Below are 24,057 nucleotides of genomic sequence, written 5' to 3' on the forward strand. Positions count from 1 at the left end.
ACCGATTTCAATCCCAAGAATACGGTTCCAATACCTGATGGCAGGCAAATCGCAGGACCGGTCATGTATGATTCCTTACCGGCTGATCACTATTACCTGTGACCTATGTATCACACCTCCAAGTCTGACGCGCACGATATCACCAAATGTACTGATCCAAGGTACCACACATATATATATCATCGTCTTTCTTCCATTGTAACTTTTTTGCTTCTCTCTGCTATATCTCGAACAACAAGAAGACAGCCATCCAGCCCCGTCCCCTTTCCACAGGAGTACCATCCCCAAATGCAGCCCAATCCCACTGAAACAAACGCCATCACGGAGGCCGTAGCCATACACCGCGTTATTCACGTCGCCCAAAAAAAAACGTTCTAAAATCCCACCTACACCCCAAATTGATCCCAAGAGTAAACGCCTCCCCTTTCCACAGCAGGTAAACGGTCGGGTAAAAAAGCACCAAAGCCAAAGCCATCACAGCACACCCCCTAAACAAACCGCCCACCTTAGACGACGCGCAACCCTTCCCTGATAGACTCCGGTATCTCCCTCCGTCTTCCGCCCACGATACCTCTCCTGTTCCTGCCCGTCCGGCCTCTACCAAGCCAATTCAGCTTGAGCAGCCGGCACAGCTCTTCCATCCGCCTGTTCCCCTCGTCGCTGCCGTCGCCCGTGACGCCCCCGATGCTGGCCAGTATGCTCATGCACTGCAACATGCGTCCCACCATCTCGGTAACCTGCTTGGAGTCCTCGACGTTCTGCTCGCGCGTGAACGGGCGCATCTGGCCGTCGCTCCCTCCGCTGGCGTAGCTGACATTGCTGATGGCACGACTGCGTCCGCCGCCTCCCGCGCTTCCGTCGCCTAGGAGCGTCGTCGCGTTCGAGTTATAGCTCGCCACGGACGGATCGAGGCTCATGGCTGTGCCGGGTCGCATCATGCTGATTGCATCCGCGGGGCTCGACGACAGGGCCGGATCCGGCAGCGGAGATGCGAGGGCTAAAGAGGCGAACGAGGATGGGAGGAACTCGAGAGAAAGCCGAGAGAAGATGGCCTTGAGGGAGTCGTAGCGGGGTAGGATGACGATGTCACGGTAGGCCGTAAGTACGATGCGGCGCACATCTAGCACTGCGGATGCGGGACTAACGTACGGACCGCTATCGGAGGACTGTGACTTGACGCCGCCCCAGAATTGACGGGCTTGGTCTGGGTTCATGAGAACGCCACAGCCAGAGAACTCCAGGTCCAAGGGTAGGAAGACGGCCTGCATATAAGGGAGAATGGAAGTGTAGGTAATGAGCCACATCTCGACGAGAGCCGGAATGACTTTATCCTCCTGCGTGCGCCGGAGAGTGTGGTCGAGGGAGGCAAAGCCGGTCGATAAGAGCTCGCGCAAATCCTCGAGAATGATGTTGGGCGACATGCGTTGGATGCAGTATTGAATGTGCAACGTCACCAGCCTATTGAAGTCCTCCACCGGCTGTCGCAAATCTTCACCTTCAAAAATGACGAGCATCTTGGCTTTCAGATACGGCCAGGCATCGTCGAGCGCCATACTGTTGAGGCCGTATTTGCCTGCGTCGATGGGTTCAGAGAGATACGACGACTGATGCGTCAATGTCGGCAGGCTGCTTGGACCTGGCCATTCCGACGGGAGAGAACTGGACTCGACGCCGAGGTTGCTGCTCTCTTTTTCAGTCTTTTTGTCCCTTCGTCCCTTGCCAAACGACGTTGCAGTCGGGGCCGGACTAGGGGGTAAGTTGAAACTGTACAGACTCGAGGGGGCGCTGGGGTCTGTTGGTTTCGAATTGCTCGATGCGGAAGATAGCGGGAGATGGTAGTCATCCTTGAGCTTGTGCTTTTGCCGCGACAAAAAGTGATGCTTCTTTTCCTTTTCCTTGCCCTCCTTCTCCATGGTGGGCGTTTCGGGCACTGCTCTAATGGTTGCGGACGATGCGTTGTTGAGATTGTATATAGATTGACCGCTGGTATCGATGAGACTACTGGTGCTGAAATTCCCTCGTTGTAATGATGCGAGCGCGCTGCCGATCTTGCTCGGGCTAGGGAGCGGTTTGTCTTTAGGGTCGCCCTTGGTGCCGATCTTGACCGGACGGGAGAAGAGCTTGACCTTTGACTTTTCTGGCTTTACCGGCTTCGGATCTGGAATAAGTTGCGGAGGAGGATTGATAGGACTGTGTTGCTGTTGCTGTTGCTGTTGTTGCTGCTGATGCTGATGCTGCGACTGGGGCAAGCCAGGCGATGTCTGCCCCGATCGCGGGAACGCTGCGTTCGCTGCTGCGTTTGCTGCGTTCGCTGCCGTGGTCGCGGCGACAGAATGGCTTCCAAGTAGGCCGTTGTGGTATCCCTGAGTTCCAAAGCCGCTCTCTCGTGGACCGCTTGCCTCGGTCAGGCTTAGCATAGGCGGGCTGAGTGGGCCCCTTCCGCTGCTCCCCCTCCTTGCGCTCTCGGCGTCTCCGTTAGCCGGGTTCGGGACGGTCTGCGATCGCTGTCGAGCGTGCTGTAGCTGCTGGTGTTGCTGAGTGTTTTGGTGTTGAAAGGCTGCCTGCGCCGCGATGTGGCTCGCGGAGAGAGCAGGGCTCGGGTGCTGTTGCTGGTGTTGGTGCTGGTGCTGATGTGTTGAAGATGAGTTGGCAGATGGGTGTGACATGCCCACTTGAGACAGGTTCGAGAGGCTCGTCGAGGGCAGCGTTGAGTCGAACAGGCCGGGCGTCTGGCTGTGCTTCCTCGAGTGACCCTTGGTCAGAGGGCTCGCGGTACGGGCAGCAGCGGCAGCGCTCACACTCCCGCTCAGTTCGCTTCCTCCTCCCGACGCAGGGCCTACAGGACCTCCGGGCGTGGTTCCCGATCGGTGAGCAGTCGGGCGTGAGAAGTTTTGCAGGCTGGCGGTGCTCGAGTTGGCCTGGGCGGTAAACTGAGCATAGATCGGGGTACTGGTAGAAGGGGCGGCGGGCGCGCTCGGAGCGTGAGATCGGGGCTTGACGAAGTGAATGGCGAGGTTCTCTTCGCTCGATGACGACTCGGCGCGGGCGGGCGGTCGTGGACGTTGCGGGTGCGGTGCGGTGGAAGCTGTCGAGCCCGGCAGAGGGCTGAAGCTGCCCGGCGCTCGGGGCGGCGGGGGTCGTGCTGGTTGCATTGTCGTGGATGTGTTAGGGTTCTGTTACATCTTGGGGATTTCGGACGATTCGAGGATCGGGTGGAGGAGTCTTGAAGGTTTGTTCTGTTTGGATCGGTTGGTACAAGTGAAATGGTTGGTTTGGCGAGGGCAAGGGCAGTATGGAAAGGTTGTTCGTCCGGTCGGGCGATCAAGAGCACCTTGAAAGGGTGAGAAGTTGTGGTGGTGGTGGTGGTGGTGGTGGTGGTAGAGGATCGAGAAACCTGGAAAGCTGACAGAAAGGGTTGTGGTGATGTAAGAAGGCCGGGGGAATACGAGGTGAGGGAGGAAATAGGGTGGTTATGAGAAAGCGCGAGGAGTGGATTGCGCCTCACTCTCACAGAGCCGAAGTGTGAGGTAGACAAGGGACACAAAGATCAGCATCAATGCCCTCTGTACGGATACTCCGTAAGGTATTGCTGCGATCCAGTAGGCAATCTACCTTGGCAGTGTCTGTCAGGTACTCCGTACACGGAATGGGCCCCATTGCATCTTACCTTGCCGGTGCCCTGAACGTAATTATACCTGGTTGTCTATCCGTATCAACGTATCGCTTGCCCTCGGTCAGCGGTCGCATCTAGGTAGGTAACTAAGGTACCTAAGGTAAGGTAAGGTATTCAACCCTGCACTATCGACTCTCGTTGCTGAGGAAGCGAGCAACGGGCGGCCGTCTTCGCTTGCGGTGAGCAAATCCCCCCCCAATTACAGTGCATCCAACAACCTAACCCCCGCGGACCAAATCCGGGTCAGCTCCCGTCAGATTTCCCATGTAACAGATGACCATGCTACCTCACTTCACCTAAGGTACCCTGCCCGCCTTCAGATTGTCCTCCATGCCCTGTCCCCCAAAACCAAGGAACAATACCAACCACTCGATAGTCTAGCGCAATTGTGCGGCGAGCCAGCCGTCAGGTTCCAGCGTAATTAATTACTGCCCTGAGTCCTTTTCTTCTGCCCCCACCTAATAGTCCTGCCATGATCCATCCCCCTTGTTCCCACCACTGACGCGCCGCGGGTTGCGACCCTGGCCACGACCTGGGCGGCGCATCCATCGCCCATGGGCTTGAGAGGGGGGGGCGGTATGCGGGCTGACCTAGTGTAATCAACCCCGCAGTTGTTCCAGGTTCCATCTCCAACGGAACATTGGATTGGGGCCAGCTGGAATGGATGGAGGGACTCGAAGAGGGGCAATTGTTACTTCCAAGCCAACCCCCAACGAGCCGCACCGCTCAATTTTCGTCATAGCCGTTTTTTATTCACTTTTTTTGCATCGTCTAAATCAACACATCGCAACCACAGCCTACCTAGCCTAATTGCCTTGCTTATCCAACCTACGAAACCACGGCATCCTGACCTAATAAACAATGGCAGACACAAACACAACCGCCGCCGCCGCTCCGGCCCTCCAGTTCTCAGCAACCTACCAATCCCCCGCAAACGAACCCTTCACCTTCTCCGAATCCCTCCCCGCCCCGCCATCCTCCGCGCCCGGCGACAAGTCCGCCTACCTCAACGCCCTGCGCAAGTCCATCAACGCCGCCCAGGAGCACATCAATAAGGAACTCACCGCCCGCATGGAAGAGGACAAGGCCAAGGAGGCCGCAAAGAACGGTGGCAGCAGCACCACCACCGCAACCAAGTCTGCTGTTGACGAGGCCCTCGAGGAGGAGAATTACGGCGAGGAGGCACCTCCCTCAGACGACTGAAGCGACACTTCACCTGGGGGGGAAGGTATAAAAAAAAAAAAGAATTCCTTTCACGGCGCCAATCGTACATTCTGTGCCACCTATATACGGGGTATTGCTGTATCATGCTGCCGCTCTCAAGAACCCAAGGCTATGCGAGTACCAATATGTACCAAGAACAAAAACACAAGCAACGACACCAACACGCCTCAGACTACCGTCAGTCCGCCCGCCCGCCCGTCTCTTGCCCGTCCTCGATCACGAAAACCTTCGAGCCCAGTTTCCTGCCCGAGAGCTTTGCGGTCGCTGCGACGTTGCCTTGTTGAAACACGCATAATGGACCACGTTGTTGTCTGGAAGAACCGACACCACGCTTCGCCCTAGTCTCTTGTGGCACGCGCCACATAACCGCTCTTCAGTGATTGTAACCCTTCTGTTGCGCCCACCTTGTCCGCCAGGTATGCCGTCGCCGAGGAGCAGGAGCGCTTGCGTCGATACCAGCTCCGTGTCTCGCAGCCGAGCTACGATGCGCGACTCGTTTACGACGCTGTTAGCAGACCGAATTCTGCCACGGAAGTAGGACTCGAGATCGCGAACAGGAAGGTCGTCGGGAATCAGAGAGAGAGTCGATGCTGCCGGTAGACGCGATCCGTGCCTCGACAACAGCTCGAGGGCCGGGTCATGTGCTGGTTTATGCGGTGGTGGCGGAGTCAAATATAGCGAAAGAAGGGTGTGGTAAATGGATGGAACCGAATCCTCGGGATCGTCTGCCGATGATGGGCGTCGTGACTGGTCTGGAGACGAAGGCCTGGAGTCTCTGGACTTATGTACGATATTACAATACCTAAAAGAAGTGGTTAGCCACGGTCACATGCCACCCGCGATTCGGTACTCACTCTTCGGCTTTCGCGTAATTCTTCATCTTGAAGACATAGATTTCCAGTGCCTGCTTATGCGAGCCCATGTTGCTCAACACTATGGCTTGAGCTTCGTAGAAAGCAGGATCTTCACCGTGTTAGTTGTTACGGGTACAAGCCATCGAGGGCATCAACTTACCGTCACGTGGGATGAGGCTGAATGCCTTGCTAAGACTGTACTGGCTGCTGGTCTTGAGGAACTGCACGAAACGATCCATCTCTGCATCCCATTCATCGTCACGTTTCTTTTCCTTCAAGTGCTTGATAAAGAGCTCTACCAGACGATTGTGGAAATCCGGAGTCGACTCGTCAAGCTCGGAGATGATGTGCTCCAGATACTGCACCTCTAATCCTGGATCGATCCCGCCCAGGAAGCGAGCGATCCGGCCACGAGGTAACGTCTCGGCGTTTTCAGAGTCTGCGATAAACACTTCCATGGCCAGCTTTGGATCCGCTTTGAGAGTCCATTCCGAGTATTGCAGGATGAGATCAATCTCAGACGGCGGCAGTGTCTGAAGATAGATGACTGTCCTTTGAGGCCCATGCAAGCCCGGGGCAGCCTCATCCGGTGTCTCGGCAGTTCCAAAGCGCTTCAAAAGTTCAAGCGCCTGCGAGTGAAGCTTCTTGCCGCTGAAGAAGTCGACCAACTCGTTATATCGGCTGTGTGAAAGCAGTGCTTCGTTGACGACGTCTGGATCGCAAAAGTTCGGGAGGCGGAAAAGGGGCCCAGCTAGAGCAGGTCTGGTCATCATGTAAGTCCGGAACAAAGCGGTGTCAACAATTCGCGACGTCCTCCGGATCTCTCCCTCGAGTTGGCTCCCTGATTCATCGTCGTGCGAGCCGGACATGAAACTCTTCATCGTCTCTTCGTTCGAGCCATTGGTGTCTGTCCGCTTCAGCTTGCCAGTGCTCGGGTCGATGACCCTTTGTAAACGCGTTCTTGTCCCGACAAGATAACCAGCTAGAGATGTGACAGCAGCCAAGAGCTCCTCGCCTTCAAGCGGCTGGTTTTCGGTGGGTTTGCTTCTGATGCTTCCAGTCTCTTCGACGTCTATTGTATCTTTCTTGGATATGATCGAGGCAGCATCAGGTTGCACCGCCTTGCGCGAACCCATGAATAACTTCGCAAAGCCAACGCCTCCTTTTGCCGGGGATGCGGGTGTTTCCGCTGCATCTTCCTTGGGCTTATCCCCATTTGTTTTCTGCTGCGGTTCCTCCTCACTCTCCTTCTCATCGCTGCCAGATTCATCCGGTTGCGCTCCGTGCGCCCACCCAGACATCTCCCCGGCGATGGATGGCGGGAAAAGCTTGAGAACTCGCTCAGGTGGTGCGTGAACATCGTCCTCATTGAAAAGATCCATGGAGTCGTAAAACTTCTTTTGCTTAAACAACATTTCAGCCTTGAGCATCTTGACCTCTCGGAGAGTCTCCTTCTTGTTCCGGAGGAGGGCGTCCTCAAGCATGTCAAGGATGCTGACGGCCTCGTCGTATTTGCCCTTTTCTACCAACTCGTCGATTTGCGAATCGTAGTCGGTAGCCCCCATTTTCCAAACACATCGGTCGCTGGAAATGTGAAACCCCTTGCCCGCGTGAGCGAGACTAACATTAGGTGGCGGAAAGTGAAGTTGCGCCGCGCCTGGGAGGGGTATGGTCTGCAATAGGTGCAACGTCTCTGGATTCCTGACTTCAAGCGAGCCTTTTGACGGAGCTTGCAAAGCCAGGATGTATGGGTACGAGTAGCCGATCTGCTCAGGAGCCGCTTGCCACGGAATTTGTCGTTTTTCAACCGGCTTTCCTTCGTCCGTAATGAACATGGAGTTGATGTCTTTGGCCAACAGAAGCTCGCCCTCGGCCAGCTTCGCAGCGAGAGGCTTAGGCATGTATCCTCCGAGTCCCATGTAGCCCATTCCAGCACTGCTCACCGCTCCGAAACGACTAGCCTGCCCGCCTGATGCCGCGGAGCCTGGGCTGTTGATATCCTCGACCTCATGGGTGACTACGTCGACCAAAACGTATCCCGCGTTCATTCCGCATACGATCTTTGTCGCGCTGGCCCATGTGACGGTTCGTATCGATTCCGGTAATGTGACTTCCCCAACATCGGCGCTCAACTCGCTTTCGTGCCAGCTCCATAGCAATAGTCGACGGCGGACAGCCACCGCCAAGCGACTTATAATCTCTGGTATTCCGGTTGCTGCATCCTTCACGATGTTTGATGTGACGGCAAAGCAGGTGGCGTTCTTCGTTCGTGAGAGGGTCTCTAGGGGTTCATACGTTCCGAGGTCGTGGAGGGATACGTAGTAGTTCGACAACGATACAAGAGTGTTCGCCTCTTTGATGACGGCGAGCTGCTCAATCGCCCTGTTGGAGAACTTTTCTATCTCGCGCAGCAGGTCCGTAGGTTTCTTCGGCTGTTCGGTCGTCGGGTTGGTTTCGGTTGCATCTTGCGCACTCGCCGTAGTAGGTTGAGAGGAGCCATTGGCCTGGGTTGGCGATGGGGGCGGTAGCTCGTTGAGACGGTAAATGCGAAGAGCTCCGCTGTTGAGGCCTACGAAAACACGATCGCCTACGTCAATTCGTTAGATGGGGCTGCTCTGGTGAGATTATGTGATTCGGGAAGAGCGCACCATGCGCGAGGATTGTCTCAATCTTGGACTTATCCCGTTGCTTTAGCTCTATGATCGGCCGAGCTGTAAATGCCGAAAGCATGGCGACTGCCAGCTCACCGAGCGGATATGTTGTGGGTTTACTATACCCTCATCAGAAGGGTGTTTAGTAGAAGGAGCGCCGAGTTTGTCACAGTAAAGCGTCAAGATGCGATCATGACGGCGCGCGTGTGTGTGAGAGAGAGATTGTTGAGCTCCAGGTATCGGTTCGGGTATGGCTGGGCGAAAGTGCGCCGTCTGGCGGTACGTCAGGGCGAAGTCTCCACAAGGGAGCCGATGACCTCTTTCTCTGCCCAATCCGGACTAGCGCCACTGCCACCCTTCCACCTGGAGCAACCTGTCTCCACCTCCTTCAACCTGTGCTGTTTACAGAACGTGATTGGCTGGCGAGCTTGCCGGGGTTCGTAGAGCATATTGGCGTCACATGCATAGAAGCTTACTTTCAACATCATTTCATCTTCTCTACGTCAGAACATCACGCCTTTCCTCTTGAATGCCAATAGGTATCAGCTGAAGCTAGGATATTCAGCAGAAAATTGAAAAATTATCCGGATCCTTGCCTGAGTAAACGCTTCGCATTACCATTCTATCGCTTACTCCAGTCTACCTTACATACAAACAGAGAACAATAAAGGCTATCAACCAGAAACCAGGGAAAAGCCAAGTGTAATGTGTGAACCGGTGTCTATGTTCCAACCGCAGGCTTCCCTTTGGAGACCCTTTGGATTTACGCCCTTTTCCAAAAAAAAATCGAAGGAATCGCAGCCCAGCATTTTTTCTCCTTTCAGGCATACGATGCAAAAACCAAAGACCAAATGCATGTACGTAGCGATCACGTCAAGACAAGACCTTAGTCTAGCCCAGCGACCCTCATCAGGCCATATCCCAAAGACACGACAACAACCAGTGTCAGAACACTGCTGGGCACACCTCGGCTGATGAAATGTTTCACTTGAAGGTATCTCTGCCCTGTCGGGTCTTCCTTCATAATGGCAGCTGCATCGTTGGTCAGTAATCTGCCGATGTTGGGAACGCTGAAAAAACTTACTCATGTTGGGGAAACCACTTGTCGGCAAGCCCATAGCGGCACTGCACATCAAAACGCCACCCATGACCAACAGGTTCGGGTGGGGTTCGTCCATGTTGGAGCCAACATCAAACACCAACGGCAGGATAATCAAAGCTGCGACCGTGTGGCTGATGAAAGTGGCGATGACGAGGATAAGGGCTGAGAAGACAACGAGGACGACGTAGAGACTCATACCCTCAACCTCCTTGGTAACAACGCCAGCAACCGTGTGCAGAAGACCAGATGACTTGACGGCTTTACCCAGAGACAAGCCTCCGGCAGCCAGGATGATAATAGTCCACGGGAAGTTGTTGAAGTCCTCCTTGGTCAAGATACCAATGCCAAAGAAGAGGACGATGGGGATGATGGCAATGACACCCATGTCACCAAAGATGGACTCCATCTGGTGGCTACCGCACCAGAGGCCGATGGTGATGAGCGTGACGATGGAGACGAACCATTGGATGCCTGTGAACTTTTCCTTCACAGGACGGATCGGAGCAATGGTAGTTCCCTTGCTCGGTTGGAACGTGATCAACAGCAAGATCCAGATGAGGAGCAACGAGACGATGCCGACAGGGATGACGATGAAGAACCACTGAATCCAGGTAGGCGCGGGCTTCATGATACCAATAGCGACGACGTTCTGGGGCGAGGCAATAGGGGATAGCATACCGCCGATGTTGGAGGCGAGTGCGATTCCCATGATGACAGCCTTGGACATGTTTGACTCTGAAGGTAGGGTCCGCAACATGGGCTGCAGCACAAGTCAGTGATGATTCCCAACAGGGCTCTAGAGAATGAGGGGAAACTAACCTCTATGATGGAGAAGCAAAGAACTGGCGCAGCGACGTTGCTGATCAACATGCTGGCAAATGCCGCCACGAGCATGTTGGCAATGAGCACAGTGCGCGGGGTGGTTCCGGCCTTGCTCAGGACAAAAGTCGCGAGCCGCTTGTCAATCTTGCACTTGGAGAGAGCCGCAGCCAGGGTGAATCCACCGAGCAGAAGCATGATGACGGGTGTCCACATGGCCGAGAAGATGTAGGCTGTGGTGGCCTTGGCATCAAGCCTCCGGTAGGGCTTCTCTTCAGAGCGAACGACAGTCAAAACGACGCAGAGGAAGGGTATCATAAGCGACGTAACGAACAATGGAATGGCCTGTCTTGAGGTTAGCATCGATCACTTGAATTCCATCCAGTGAGAACTCACCTCCGTAGCCCAAAGGATGCTGACAAACACAAGCAACGCCAAACAGTTCTGTTGCTCGGGCTTTTCCATGATGGGGAGGAAAAGGAGAAGGAGGAAAACGCCGACAGCGATCAGGAGAGTGAGCAGAGGCGTGTTGGCAACCCACGTCGGCACAACAAAACGGCCCACAGGAGTGACGACCTCCTTGGTGATTGGCGCAAGCTCATCATCGCCCTGCAGTCGCCTAGATCCCGTCGCTCCATCCCTTCCCAGAAGCCCTCTGCCCAAGCTCGCAGCCTCTGCGCGACGCTCCATACCAATCATGTCTCGCCAGACAGTGTTACGTTCCCAAACAACGTGTTCGCGGAGGTGAGATCGCAGGTCTCGCTTGGCAAGTCCCTCGTCGCCCTGGGTCACAATCTCGGCATACGCCTTCTCCATCTTGGAGATGTTCTCCTCGATAGTCTTGATGTTTTCCGGCTTGAATGGGTATGCAGAGTCGATGTTGGCAGTCATGTACTTGACCCGCAGCTCCTTGTCGAGAATCTTGTCGAATTTCTTCAGGACTTTTCTGAAACCCGTCCGGTTCAGTTGAACGTACGACTTGAGCTCGCAGAGCGAGACGTAGAGGCTGATGATGCGCTTCTTGAGCATGATGCCTGAGGAGTAGAGGAAGGTCTGATCCGGCATCTCGTCGTTTGCTGTGCTGTACCGCCGCAGCGATCTTCCCAGCGTCAGCTCGGTTGAAGCGGTCATATCAGTGACCGAGTGGCCCAGATTCGGGGCAGTCTTGCGTCTGCCGCCCCCAAGGCTTGAACGACTCTTCGTCAAGCCGGTGGTTTCGTCGTCTTCCTCGTCATCGTCACTATCCTCCATGTTGCCGTCGATCGAAACGGAAGTTCTCCTGCCGTTGACCGATAGTCCCGGCCGGGAGGCGCTGCCGAATGATCGCCTGGGTTCGCCATCGTTTTCGTCATCCTCTGAAGAGTGGTTGCCAACATCTCCCAAGAGTTGATTGACTTCGTCGAGGAGCTCGCCCTCCTTGGATACGTAGAAGGAGCAAATCTTCTCCAATTCTACACCAAGCGCACGGCTAAACACATCTTCGGGTTCTTCGTTTCGAATAAGAGGCCTTGATTCGGCGTCGCCTGAGGAGGTTTGGTGGACTGTCTTCTCGAGTTGGTAGATACTGCAATGCAGAATTAGTTAGTTACCTAGGCCTCAAGGACATGGCTCGGCCAGAGGAGGTATTGGGTACTCACAGCTTCTTGAGGTTGCTGTAGGCAATGTAATGACTGCTCCAGTCCGGAACAGCATTGAACTGGATGCTGTGTGAGAATTTCATATCGTCCTGCTCGTCGAGCCACCTTCTCTTCCAAAGTTTTTTCTCTTCTCGTCGGGCTTCGAGGTCCTTTGCGGCCTTCTGAGCGGAGATGTTTTTGTAGTCGGCAAGCTCGTAGCTCTCAGCCTGAGCAACGGTGGAGTTACTGCTACTGTTGGTGGAGCTCCCTCCCCGTTCCCGAAGGCCTGTAGAAGGTTTATCGAGGTCAATTAGGACTTGTGGGCTTGCAGTGCCTGCTTGGTGGGTAGAGGAGGGATTACGGAGATCTGCTGGGGGCGGTATGGTGGCAGAGGGTCGCGTGCGACTTCTTATCGGGCGATTAGTATCGGTATCGCGAAGCTGGTTCAAAGGGTCGAAATGGTGTTTAAGCTACTTGAATAGCATCCCGCGATTTCCTGGTGGCTGCAACACGTGGGGAAAGCGTTGGTCGACCTATTTCCCAGCTTGATGTGCGAGCCGCGTGACGATATAATTGGTTTCATTTGGGATTAGCGTAATCCAGTTCCACGGGCTGCCGTCTCCCAAACGAATAGTGTCGATGCCATTGGTTCCTCGCCGCTCGGATGGAGCAGACAGATGGCTCCAGGTTTGCGCCATGGCTTATGTAAGGCAGTGACGTGACTCGCATATGCTTCTATGGAGATACTGGAGATAGGGCCATAACCGTTCTCCCACCTAACCTTTACTGAGTAACCTTTCCACTACCTTACCTGATTCTAAACATCCCTCCGCCTTGACATGTAGTCCGCGAAAGTGGAATACCATTTGTTCCTTTCTAAACATCTGCTTCCTTATCTACCTTTCTTCTATCTCTAGTGCCCAAAAAAACATGTTTCTAGATGTAAAGTCTAACCAAGTCCAAACCGATGTCTATCGTTTATAAGAATATCCTTTCCAACAAAGCTGACTTCTAAACACAAAAAGCTTCGCGCAAGGGTATCATTTGTTAAATGGTACAGCTTCAACAAGTAGCAATAGTACACCGCTTCTCAAAATAAGTCCCGGAGTCTCGCCCGGAATCGCTCGCAGTTGTACTGGAGCCAAATCACAAGTGGGATGGTGGAGACAGCCGCCGCCGTGATGAGCCACTTGGCGCTACTGTTGCTGGTGAGAGACTCAAATGCATGCTCTAAAAGGGGAAACAACGCTCCAGAGGGGTATCGTAAAAGTGCAAGTGACGCGCTCGACGCAACGGCGTGCTGCGGTGACAGGTCGATGATGTACACAGCCGAAGTCATCTACAACGAGGCTCAAGTCAGTTGTCGTTGGGTCTCCTCGCCGTGGCCTCGGTTTCCGTGCCCCCGGTGCTCGGTCTCCGGTCACATATCTGACTCTCTACGGAGTACTGGGACTGAAAGATGGTAAACTCACAGTGATGGCAAACAATCCGCTGCCAATAAGGTAGTTTCCAAGCAGGGGCACCAGGTAGGATACCCCGGGCCTCGCAGCCATGTTGTAGATGATCAGACCGACCACAACAAGGATGGCTGCCAGGTTGAGAAGTGGGAGCCGGTGCTCAGGCAGCCTTTCTCCGTCGCGTGCTAGCCTCCTCACGACGACGTCGGTGAGGAACCCAAAGATGAGAAGGCCGGTGAACATGCCAACCCCCATGCCCGCGAATGCCAGGCCTGCTTCTGCGGTGTTAAAGGAGTACACTGCTTTGTATGTCATCGGAACGTCGATGTACAACCACACCTGAAGGCCATAGAAGAACGATGTTACCAGGATAGCCGGCAGGATGCTCGGCTCCAAGATGAGGGAGAATGGGCGGAGCGCGGCCTTGCAGAGCAGCTTCCTGAGAGACTGCTTCGGGGCAACGGTTTTCTCATCGCTCAGTTCCATCTCGAGGTCATCGGCACCTCCCAACAAAGCGTACTTTCGCCGAAGGACCGGGAGATATGTCTCGCACATGAACTGATAAGTCAGAAGAGTGCTGATCAAGCCCTGTCTCACTTGTCAGCATGCCACCCAGGGTTCACACACGTTGTTGGAAACTCAAAACGCAGCCCTGGGCCCTTATCAAAAGCCTCCCAGGACGCCTTTTTTTTTTTTTTTCCTTCCACGAAACGATGCTCACGAAGACGGCAGTAGAAAAGAAGGTATCTCACCATCAAAGCAAGAAACCCGAAGCAACCTCTCCATCCCCAAGCCTGGGCAATCGCGCCCCCGAGGGCCGACCCAACCGCAGGACTGCAGACACTCCCAAACGCCATGACCGACATGGCGCGCGCACGCTTCTCCTTGGTCATGACGTCCGTCGCCGTCCCGGTGCCCTGGGTAATGGGGCTCGCGCCGGCGCACCCGGCCAGAAACCGGAAGACGATGAGCCACTCGGCCGATGGCGCTACCATGCAGGCCAAGTTGCACGCGAGCAGGACCACATTGCAAATCTGGTACACGGGCTTCTTCCCAAACGTCTCGCTCAGCGGTGCGAGGAGCAGCGGTCCGGCGGAGAAGCCGAGGACGTAGGCCGAGACCGTCAGGTCCGCTAGCGTGGGGTTGTCCTCGATCTTGAAGTCGCCAATCACCTGGTCCAACGCGGGGGTATACACTGCAGAAGCCAAGGGTCTGGAAAAGAAAAAAAAAAGCGCCGTTGTCGTTAGCGTTTTTTGGTTCTTAGTTTTCTTCGCGGTAGCAGCGGCGCGAAAAGCTTCTTCCCAGAAAAAGCGCCACTGCATGTCAACCATGTGGGCAGGGTAGGTTAGCCACTTACGTGACGCAGGTGATGAACGCTACCACCAAGACGTGCGTCCACTTCTTCCTAGACGACCACAAGACCGGGTCGAAGGGTTCACGCTTTTCCAGTTGGGACGTCTTTGGCGCGAGGCGTTGATCGGCAGTTGCTTTCGCATCCGCATCCTCGTCCTCGTCGCCCTGCTCTTCCGCTAAGAAGCAGGTGACTTCCTCTGGGGTTTTGTCGTCCGAAGACCGCCATTCTGAACTCTCGACCGCTTGTTTTTCGGCAGGTTGCGGGCCTTGTACGGCGCCGAGCTGGTTTGATGGCATGCTTCTTTTGTGTTGTTGGGTAGGGCGTTCGGACGTGACGTAGAGCCCCGTCAATGTCGCGAGAGCTTGCTGATCTTTGCCTTTTGACAATCGGTGATGGTTTGGTCAGGAAAGTATGCAAACTGGGTTCGGCCAAAATCTTGTATGCAGCAGACTCAGGAAGAAGAAACACGATACGTTGTCACCGCTGTTCGCTGCTTTGTCTTCTCTATGCCGAATACAGAAACATCGAAAAGGGGGATGGTAAGTAGGGAAAATCCCATCTCGCTGAGAGTCTGAACGAAGTCCGGACTGTTCGGCTTCATGGAGGGCCCTTGGCGTTGAGAGGCGTATCAGATTGGCCCCTCAATGTTGCGTACGAACTTTAAATTCTAGCTTGCAAAGTGGTTTCATTATAGCAGCGTAGCATTGCATAAGCCGACCAAACATTGCGTCTTGCGCTTCACATGTCGAATACAGATCTGGAGACCATGTCCTGGCCATCGTGTAACCGTCGAGGTAAGCGATGTTCCGCCGCCTCAACTGTAAGGGTTGTATGGCGCCCATTCATACTTTGGCTGACTACGCAGTACAGACTTTTTACTCGACCTGGATCTCTCACTCATGAAGGGAACGTCAAACTGACCCCTCAGAAACGGCGGCTTTCTATCAGACGACGAGAGCAACCCTGATGCGGGGGATAGGAACGGTGCGGCGGCAGTTGTAGTTGAGGTTCAGTAAATGAGACAATAAAGATGACACGATCTTCCACCACAGGAGGAAAGACGCTGGCTTATGCGTACTCGCCACCAAACCAGCTCGACACTCTCTTCGTACGACGTTGCGACAACCTCAGAATAGGTTCCGGGTGGATATCGGCCTCCTTCCTAAAGCGGAAATAGAAGTGATCCACTTCAGGTATAGCGCTGGCCCGGGCTCTCCCCTCGGACTCTTGCCAAAGATGGACGCCCTAGAGAAAGTGTCAGACTCGGCCAAGCCGCCTGTTGGGGATGTGGACGTGGAAAGAATTCTGAAAAGAGCAACGAAGGTGACAAAAACGTCACGAGTACGCCAAACCTGGACGAGATGCGGCCTAGATTCTTTGACGGGACAGCTACTCTCACAGTAGGAGGCCAAGTGGTTCTCATTCCCACACCGAGCGCGGACCCCAGAGGTATGGTGATGATCTGCTTCTCTGACATTGGTGTCAATCAGTCAACTCACCACAAATTCAGATCCTCTCAATCTACCAAAATGGCACAAACAACTCATCATAGGCATCATTGTCTTGTGTAGGTCATCCTGAACTTCGACTAGGTATCGTGAATGTGAGGGAAATGACTTGACTTACACGAGGCGCGTGCAGACGCAATATCCGGTCTGTGCCTCATCACCGCACTATCCGCACTCATCGTCTTCATCATGCCCGATTACCAACGTGATGGAATCACACCGGATCAAATTTCAAATCTCTTCACATTTCCGAACCTTTTCCTTGGCCTCGGGAATCTCGTGTCGATGCCAATCGCCGTAGCTATAGGCCGTCGTCCCGTCATCCTGGTATCCAACGTGCTGCTCTTCCTCGCCGCCGTCCTCTGCGCAACGAATCGCAACTATTACTGGCATCTAGGCGGGCGTATGGTCGCAGCATTTGCTGCAGCCCAGTGTCAGGCCTTGGCTCTGCTTATTCTGCAGGTACGAGTTCTTTAGGCAGTAAAACCTGGTGTGAGATGTTCTGACTCTGGCTTGCTTCAGGATATCTACTTTCTCCATCAACGGGCACGTGTATTTCAGATCTATGCCTCCGCCGAAGTCCTTCTCAACTCCAGCCTCGTGATTGCATCCTCATACATGGCCGATGCTCTAGGCTGGAGATCCTGGTATTGGCTCTTCGCAGGCCTCTCTGGCCTGGCCATGATTCTCACCTTCTTCTTCGTCCCCGAAACCGCATATGACCGGCCCATCGAGGCGTTCATGGGAAGCCACCCGACCGACAGGAGCAACCTCTTACCAGCAGTACAAAACACCGGTCCCAATACCATCACCAGAAGCCGGTCCCCCGGACCAAAGTACGCAACAGTAGACGAGAGGCCCGCCGCCGACCTAGAACACTTCAAGGAACGCACCTTCACCTCGAACCTGCGCATCTTCGTGTACAAGCCAACCTGGTCCCGGTGCTGGCTCTGCCTGAAACAGATCGGCCAGGTCTTTCTCTTCCCCCATGTCCTCTGGGTCGCCATCAACAACGGGCTTTTCCAAGGCATCGACGTCTCGATACAAATGACGTACGCAGAAGTCCTCGTAAAACCCCCTTACAACTGGGCCAACACGTCGGTGTCCCTCATCCAGTTAGGCCAAGTTCTCATCGCGCTGCTCTGTGTGCCCCTCATCGGCTGGCTGAGTGACTACGTCATCCGCTCCTCCGCGCATCGCAACCACGGCGTGCACGAGCCGGAGAAGCGACTCATCGCGTGGATCCTGCCCATGGTGACGGCTCTGATCCTGACGGTCCTGTATGGGTACGTGCTCAAGAACCCGGAGCGGTATCACTGGATGGCCATCGTCTCCGTCGTCGACGGCTATCTCATCGTGTTGATGGGCGTCAGCACGGTCGGGACGGCGTATCTCATCGATGGCCACCCGAGCTTCGCGGGCGCCATTCTCGTCGCGCTGCCGGTGACGCGCGGTCTGGTGGGCTTTGGGCTCAGCAAGCACACGACGACGTACATTGCCAACATTGGGCCGGTCAAGACGTTTGGGATCTATGCGGCGGTGAGTGCGGCATTCTGCTTGCTGGGAGTTGTCCTGTTCTTCAAAGGGAAGAACGTGAGAAAACTTTGCGCCCAGATGACGCAGTGAATCCATGCAGTCGATGCGACCGGGTCGAGGAGGGGGTTCTACAAGACCCAGGTTTCTCTGGCACGTAGATGCTCTATACTTCATGTACATATTTGAAATACGCTATAGAGACCTGAGATAACAAAAGTGCCTTGAAACCTTGGAGCTTCAAGAGTGCCTACCCAGGGCCACTCGATATGCGATATTTCGAAAAGTAGAATGTGAACAACCAAAAGTGAGACAGGATCTTCGGGCATCTTGGAAGCAGTGTGTCTGAATCAATAAGTCTGGCCATCGGCACATCCCGGGAGAGTGCATGCCTTCTTCCATGTGGATTCTGAGATCGACCGGTGTGTTTACCGGTACGAAGCGGGGGGTCGCGTAGCAGTACATATCGATACACTGGTACCGCTAGTCAGTGTTGCAGGAACTCTTAATTCAAAGGATTTCCATTTCCATCTTCCCTATATAGATATGGCCTCTCAGTCTTGAAAGCACCCTTGGTTGACGGAGGCTGTACGGTCCTTTGTGTCAGCCCATACTTCATGCTCTCGTCTTAGCCGATGAGTGACAGCATCTCCCCAATGAAGGGCTGAGGACCGACCGGCCAAACTACTCATCGCGACACCTGATCCATTGGACACTATTTTCTTTCTCCAGCTTTGCGCCATCAGTACTAACCTGTGTGATGGTAAAGTAATGAAAGACGACAATCCACAGGAAAGAGTACCTCAGAACAGAGGCGACTGCAATGCGATACTTTGGAGAATTTGCATAGGAACGAGCCAATGTAGTCATCATGAATGACAGCCATTGTTGAATGGTGCTCTGTAAATCGATGTGAGTTGGCAGCTGCTGGCGCAGACAAGGCTGAGTCAGCACCTCACCTTAGTCATCAGCCTTCTTTTCTGCGACGAGATTGTTGACATAGCAACGCGCTGCATAAACACCTGAAGATTACGACCACAACCAATTTATCCCACCATCGCCTGCTGTCCTGTCGCACGTCACATGCAATCGCGATATTCAAAGTACTCGATTGTTCACAGCTGCAACTTCTCAACGAAAAGCCGAATAGCAGAATCGCAAACCCCGAGACAAAATCACCCATCATGTCTTCCGCATTTCGAGAATCGTCGCTATCCGCCAGCATCAACCGCCAGTCGCTGATGGCGACCCCGTCGGTCGCCGAGACGCTGCCAAACGCCAACTTTGGCTTCGAAGAGCTTCGCGATCGCATGACCAAGTTCACCTCAAAATTTGACGCCTTTATCGAACAGGGTCGCAAGCGTGTTTTGGAGGAGCGAAACGAATTTCGCATGAACGTGGCAGAACTACAAGGTACGTCGGGGGGAGGGGAAGGAGCAGCTCGAAATCGAACTCAAGACATTACAAGGCGGCAAGTCGGGCAAGAAAAACAAATGCTAATATACCCTTTGATCCGCAGAGGACCAGCGCATGAAGAAGAAGGACATTGAGATCCTGCAACTCAAGACGAGCACCCACCAACAAACCGTAGCCAAAGAAAAGGCCGAGACGCACGAGATGCAAGCATCGATCGCGCAGCTCTCGGAAGAGCGCGACAAGCACCTGGCGACGCGGGACGCGCTCAAGAAGCAAATCGAAGAGACCCAAAAGGAGATTGACGCCCGGCTGGCAGCGCAGCGGGCGCACGCGAAGCAGCTCGAGGCGCAGTCGCGCTTCAACGTGCCTGAGCTCGAGTTTTGGCAGCAGAACTTGGGTTTGCGGATCGAGGGCGCGGGCAAGGACGACCGGCTCAAGTTTGTGTACACGTATGTCGACGACCAGGACTGGGAGCGGGAGGCGTGGTTCGAGCTCAACACGGCGAGCCGGGACTACGACGTCAGGCACTGCCGGCCCAAGCTGGAGCGGGAGAGGGTGGAGAGGGTGCTGGATCAGCTTAATGAGACGAGGGAGCTGGCGGTGTTGCTCAAGGGGATGCGGGAGTTGTTCGTGGAGGCGATGAAGGCTTGAAGGAGAAAAAGCTCTGTTTACTGACGAGGTTAACGATCACGATGACAGTTTCTTTCGTTTTTTTCTTTCTTTGCTTTCTTTCAATGGATACCCACTTTGGCGCAGGTTTACCTATTACGCCTACCTTCAGGCCTATCGCAAGTATGGAGCAGTCTCGAAGCAGCAGTACATGTGATTTGTTTTGCGAGTCTAGAATGCACTTGTCGTTCTCGACTAAGGGGTTCTCTTTGTCGATGACCATCCAACATGTGAAATCAGAAGAAAGCGCTCGAGGAGTGTGAGTTTTGTGGTGGCGCATGCATCACAGTAGAACTTCAGCCTCTGGGAGTCCAGAATTCCGAGTCCAGACCGTCGAAGCAGTGCGAACTTGAGGGCCGTCACAAGTTGCATATATCAGACGGGTCTGTGCATAAGAATCCCCTCATGTGCTGGACTTGATGCACAAATCTGGCAGGTAATATTGCTCGTTGGCCGAATAACTTGAGCATCTGTACTATGCAGGGATGACTTGTGCAACTTTGTCCAAGTTATCCGCACCCAAGTTTGTGCACTTCGCAATTCAGAGCACGGTAACGGAGAATTTCACCGCTTCAAGACAACAGTCCAGAGTAGCAGGTCAGCCTCTCTACCAGCAAACTGTAAACTTTGTTCCAACTAAACCACCCAATTTGAGTTTCTTCTCCTCCTCTTCTTGGTCTCATGTTTCCTTCAGCTACACGTGTACGAAGCACGGTATCACGAGCACAAACTGCAAACTTGCAGCCTCTCGCTGTTCGGGTTTCCAAACAGAACAAAAACGAACAAAACTAAAACGTTAGGAATCCTTCAACAAACAAAACTGCATCCCGCCGGAAACTGTGAAGACACACACACAACATACACATCCTTGTCTGCAGCAGAAATGCCCGAGGCTTAGCCTCATTCTTCACAGTCTACTGAGCCACTCATGACTCGGCATCTCGACCCTCCGAACCCGTCCAGCAAGATCTGAATGATTCATTATCTCTCCCTCCCATTCGCCTGTTCCCGTCCCCTTTCCAAGCCTTTCCAAGGCACAACCTATCCGTACGGTTACCCGATCCCCGACCGAAAAAAGAATCATACCATTCCCCCTTCTCTCGTACTACCAAAAATTCTCCTGCTGCCCAGAGCTCCGCTGCACTGCTGGTCACCATAGGAAGCCTGTCACCTGTCACTCAACCCCCTTGTACTAACAGAACGAGGATCGGAGGACGTGACTGGACTGGACTGGACTGGGCCAACGGGCTTCCCAAAGAAAGAAAAAAAAAAAAAAAGAGGCCCCCGAAAGCAAGCAAGGGCCCGGCCGCAGAGTAAACCAGCAAGGGGCCCAACCATCATCTTCCCAATCCCGGATTCCAGTACTCCGTCCATATCCCACTCCTCTGTGCCGATCCACGCACTTGACGGTAGTACGGTACGGATAGGCCTATGCCTCTAGCCCGTCGCTGCCGCTCAATCACGGGCAGCACCGGCTCTCTTACCGAGCCGAGTCCGACCTGAGTTGGAAACCCGGTGACACCGGAGGTGACGCTGCACCAACATCAAATAACCCCCCTCCTCTCTCCTCCCCTTCCCCCTGCCATACCGCCCCGCCTCCGCTCCCACCTCCGCCCCCCCACGCCGGCCTTCCGACTTCCCATGGCCTCCGATGCCGTCAACCACCCTAGTCCCGCCGGCTCCGTGGCTTCATCGGTGACCCCCGGCCTGAATTACAATAATAATAAGCGTAGTGCTCCGGACCACCCAAGCCCTCCTGGCCCCGGGAATGCTGAAGCTGTTACTCCGGCCGGCGCCGGCACGTCGCCCGCTTCTCAACCACCCGGCGATTCCAACAAGAAACGCCGTGTCGGTCCTGGCTCCAGGGCGTCGCCAACCTGACGCCGGAGCAACTGGCTAGAAGCGCGCCAATGGTGAGCACAAACTGCCCTTGCTCACTCACTCACTCACTCACCTCACCATGCCTCGCTGCACCATGGCTTTTTTTCTCTGTGATTTTCAGCTTCTATCCCATTGCAGGATTCTTTCGAATCAAGCGCTCGCTGTCGTTACTCCCGCCCCCCTTGTTCACTCACTGCATACCACCCTCGTACACACACATCTTTCTCCACAACATTGACTGGCTCCTCCTCTCCCCTCCCACCTGGATGACGACACACCCGCTAACCGAAGTTTCCATCGCCCCCGATCAGACAGGGAAGCCCAGCGAGCCATCCGCGAGCGCACAAAGAACCAGATCGAGACCCTGGAGCGCCGTATCCAGGAGTTGACCTCCCAGCAGCCCTACCAGGAGCTGCAGGCTGTCCAGAGGGCCAAGGAGGCCGTCGAAGCCGAGAACGCGGACCTGAAGCGCCGCCTGGCTGCCTTCATCGCCTCTATCCAGCCTCTCATCTCTGCTTCTCCACCGAGCCAACGTAAGTCCCTTCCTCGTGTTCACATCTCAGTAAATCCATTATGCTTGGGGGGGACGTATCTTTGACTGACACCCATATCAACATCAGCGCCACCGCCGCCGGCAGACCCGCACCCTGCCGTCTTCCCATCCCCCAGCGGCAGCTACTCTCACGTCCACCAACACAACGGGCCCATCTCGGCGCACAATGCCTCGACGCCCAACAGTGCGGCCTCCCCCGCCTCCATCGACCCGACCGCCGGCTGGCAGACGACGCCCAACGGCAGCGGCGGCGGCGGCGGTAGTGGAGGTGGAGGTGCCGTCTCGGACCTGTCTCCCCCGAACCACATGTACGCCGCGAGCAAGATGCTCGACCAGCAGCGGCAAGGGCTCCGCCATGGCCTCGACCTCGGCCCGGAGAGGCTCGGCCTGGACTTCCTCCTCCTTGACCAGAACGCCCGCGTCGGCAAGATCCAGAGCGGCATCAACGGTGCCCAGGACACGCCGAGCTACAACCACGTCCCCATGAAACACGACTGGACCGGCGTCGGCCCCGTCACACACAGCCGGAGCCCCTCCCTCAGCGGACCGACCGTCCACACCCCGCGGTCACAAGTAGACTATCCTCAACAGCAGTCGCAAGGACAGCAACAACAACAACAACAACAGCAGCAGCAGCAGCAGCAGCAGCCATCCTCCGCGCCCCCAGAATCCCGAGCCCTAGGCCACCACACAGCCGAAGTCAAAAACTGCGGTCCAACCTGCCCCCTCGACAGCCTCCTCCTAGACTTCCTCCACGAGCGCCGCCAACGCGCCGCCGACGGCCTCTCGACCCACGAAATCATCGGCCCGCGCTACCCCAGCGTGCTCTCCCTCCTTAACCCGGCCAACAGCAAATACTCCCACCCGCTCTCCAAAGTCTTCACCGACATCCTCGCCACCTTCCCCGACCTCTCGGCCCTCCCGCAGCGCGTCGCCGTCCTCTATATCATGTTCCTCATCATGCGCTGGCAAATCTCCCCCACGCAAGAAAACTACGACCGCCTGCCCGAGTGGGCGCGGCCCCGGCCCTCCCAGCTCTTCACCGAGCACCCGGCCTGGATCGACCACGTGCCGTTCCCCGCCATGCGCGACAAGCTCTGCCGCGACTATAACCCGCGCGAGTACCTCTTTGATAATTTCTTTGTGCCGTTCACCACGACGCTGAGTCTAAACTGGCCGTACGAGGAGACGGATACGCTGCTGCAGGTGCCGGATTCGGACGAGGTGCTTATCAACCCCGTCTTTGAGCGGCACCTGCGGAGGTTGGAAAACTGGACGCTCGGGCAGGCTTTTAACCAGACGTTTCCTAAGCTGAGGGAGACGTATAATTTGAAGGAGTGAGCTGGTTCGGCTTACGGGACTCGGATTACGTTTTGGGTCTTTTGGTGCAAATCTACGCGATGACGAGATATTACGTCCCGGCCTTGGGATCATCTTCCTCACTCGCTTCGCACTTTTCACTCGGTATATAGGGGTCCTGCAAGGGTTTTCAGGGAAAGGGGGAAAATGGGTTTCCTGTGGCGTTCACGTGAGGTATACATCACTACTACGGCGTATCTTTTGACAATAGTCATCATGAGTAAAGCCATATTTCTTGGCTTACCTTGTGTTTCTCACCAAGGAATCAAGGTTAGGAAAGGAGGGGCTTGTCGAGGTACAGGCGGCGGCGCATGGGATGGGGGGATTGGGAAAAATAACACGGCATTTTTATCTTCCACATGTACACAGTTGCTCAATCTATGGGAGA

General features: G+C 54.9%; 7 protein-coding genes across 7 annotated transcripts; 4 read left to right on the forward strand and 3 right to left on the reverse strand.

Moving 5' to 3' along the window:
* Positions 1-506: 506 nt before the first annotated feature.
* N0V96_006644 (uncharacterized protein) lies at positions 507-3,152 on the reverse strand (the record flags this gene model as incomplete). The annotated part of the gene is made up of 1 exon (XM_053197730.1): positions 507-3,152. The coding sequence occupies one exon, from the start codon at positions 3,150-3,152 to the stop codon at positions 507-509; it is 2,646 nt and encodes an 881-aa protein (XP_053044808.1).
* Positions 3,153-4,534: 1,382 nt separating this feature from the next.
* Positions 4,535-4,876, forward strand: N0V96_006645 (uncharacterized protein; the record flags this gene model as incomplete). Its single annotated transcript, XM_053197731.1, has 1 exon — positions 4,535-4,876. One exon carries the CDS (start codon positions 4,535-4,537, stop codon positions 4,874-4,876), a length of 342 nt encoding a protein of 113 aa, XP_053044809.1.
* A 237-nt stretch (positions 4,877-5,113) lies between these two features.
* VAM6 (Vacuolar morphogenesis protein 6) lies at positions 5,114-8,481 on the reverse strand (the record flags this gene model as incomplete). Its single annotated transcript, XM_065757786.1, has 4 exons — positions 5,114-5,699; positions 5,752-5,860; positions 5,912-8,338; positions 8,400-8,481. The coding sequence occupies 4 exons, from the start codon at positions 8,479-8,481 to the stop codon at positions 5,114-5,116; spliced, it is 3,204 nt and encodes a 1,067-aa protein (XP_065613703.1).
* Positions 8,482-9,288: 807 nt separating this feature from the next.
* Positions 9,289-15,046, reverse strand: PHO91 (low-affinity phosphate transporter; the record flags this gene model as incomplete). The annotated part of the gene is made up of 8 exons (XM_065757787.1): positions 9,289-9,434; positions 9,487-10,264; positions 10,324-10,668; positions 10,720-11,887; positions 11,961-12,166; positions 13,412-13,984; positions 14,149-14,608; positions 14,754-15,046. The coding sequence occupies 8 exons, from the start codon at positions 15,044-15,046 to the stop codon at positions 9,289-9,291; spliced, it is 3,969 nt and encodes a 1,322-aa protein (XP_065613704.1).
* A 1,401-nt stretch (positions 15,047-16,447) lies between these two features.
* N0V96_006648 (uncharacterized protein) lies at positions 16,448-17,884 on the forward strand (the record flags this gene model as incomplete). Its single annotated transcript, XM_065757788.1, has 2 exons — positions 16,448-16,720; positions 16,820-17,884. 2 exons carry the CDS (start codon positions 16,448-16,450, stop codon positions 17,882-17,884), a joined length of 1,338 nt encoding a protein of 445 aa, XP_065613705.1.
* A 1,091-nt stretch (positions 17,885-18,975) lies between these two features.
* Positions 18,976-19,858, forward strand: SPC25 (kinetochore-associated Ndc80 complex subunit spc25; the record flags this gene model as incomplete). The annotated part of the gene is made up of 2 exons (XM_053197735.1): positions 18,976-19,204; positions 19,311-19,858. 2 exons carry the CDS (start codon positions 18,976-18,978, stop codon positions 19,856-19,858), a joined length of 777 nt encoding a protein of 258 aa, XP_053044813.1.
* A 1,659-nt stretch (positions 19,859-21,517) lies between these two features.
* N0V96_006650 (uncharacterized protein) lies at positions 21,518-23,651 on the forward strand (the record flags this gene model as incomplete). The annotated part of the gene is made up of 3 exons (XM_065757789.1): positions 21,518-21,744; positions 22,073-22,290; positions 22,378-23,651. The coding sequence occupies 3 exons, from the start codon at positions 21,518-21,520 to the stop codon at positions 23,649-23,651; spliced, it is 1,719 nt and encodes a 572-aa protein (XP_065613706.1).
* Between the last annotated feature and the right edge of the window lie 406 nt (positions 23,652-24,057).

This window comes from Colletotrichum fioriniae, assembly GCF_027942845.1.
Source record: "Colletotrichum fioriniae strain IMI 355084 chromosome Unknown scaffold_7, whole genome shotgun sequence".
Lineage (NCBI taxonomy): Eukaryota > Fungi > Ascomycota > Sordariomycetes > Glomerellales > Glomerellaceae > Colletotrichum > Colletotrichum fioriniae.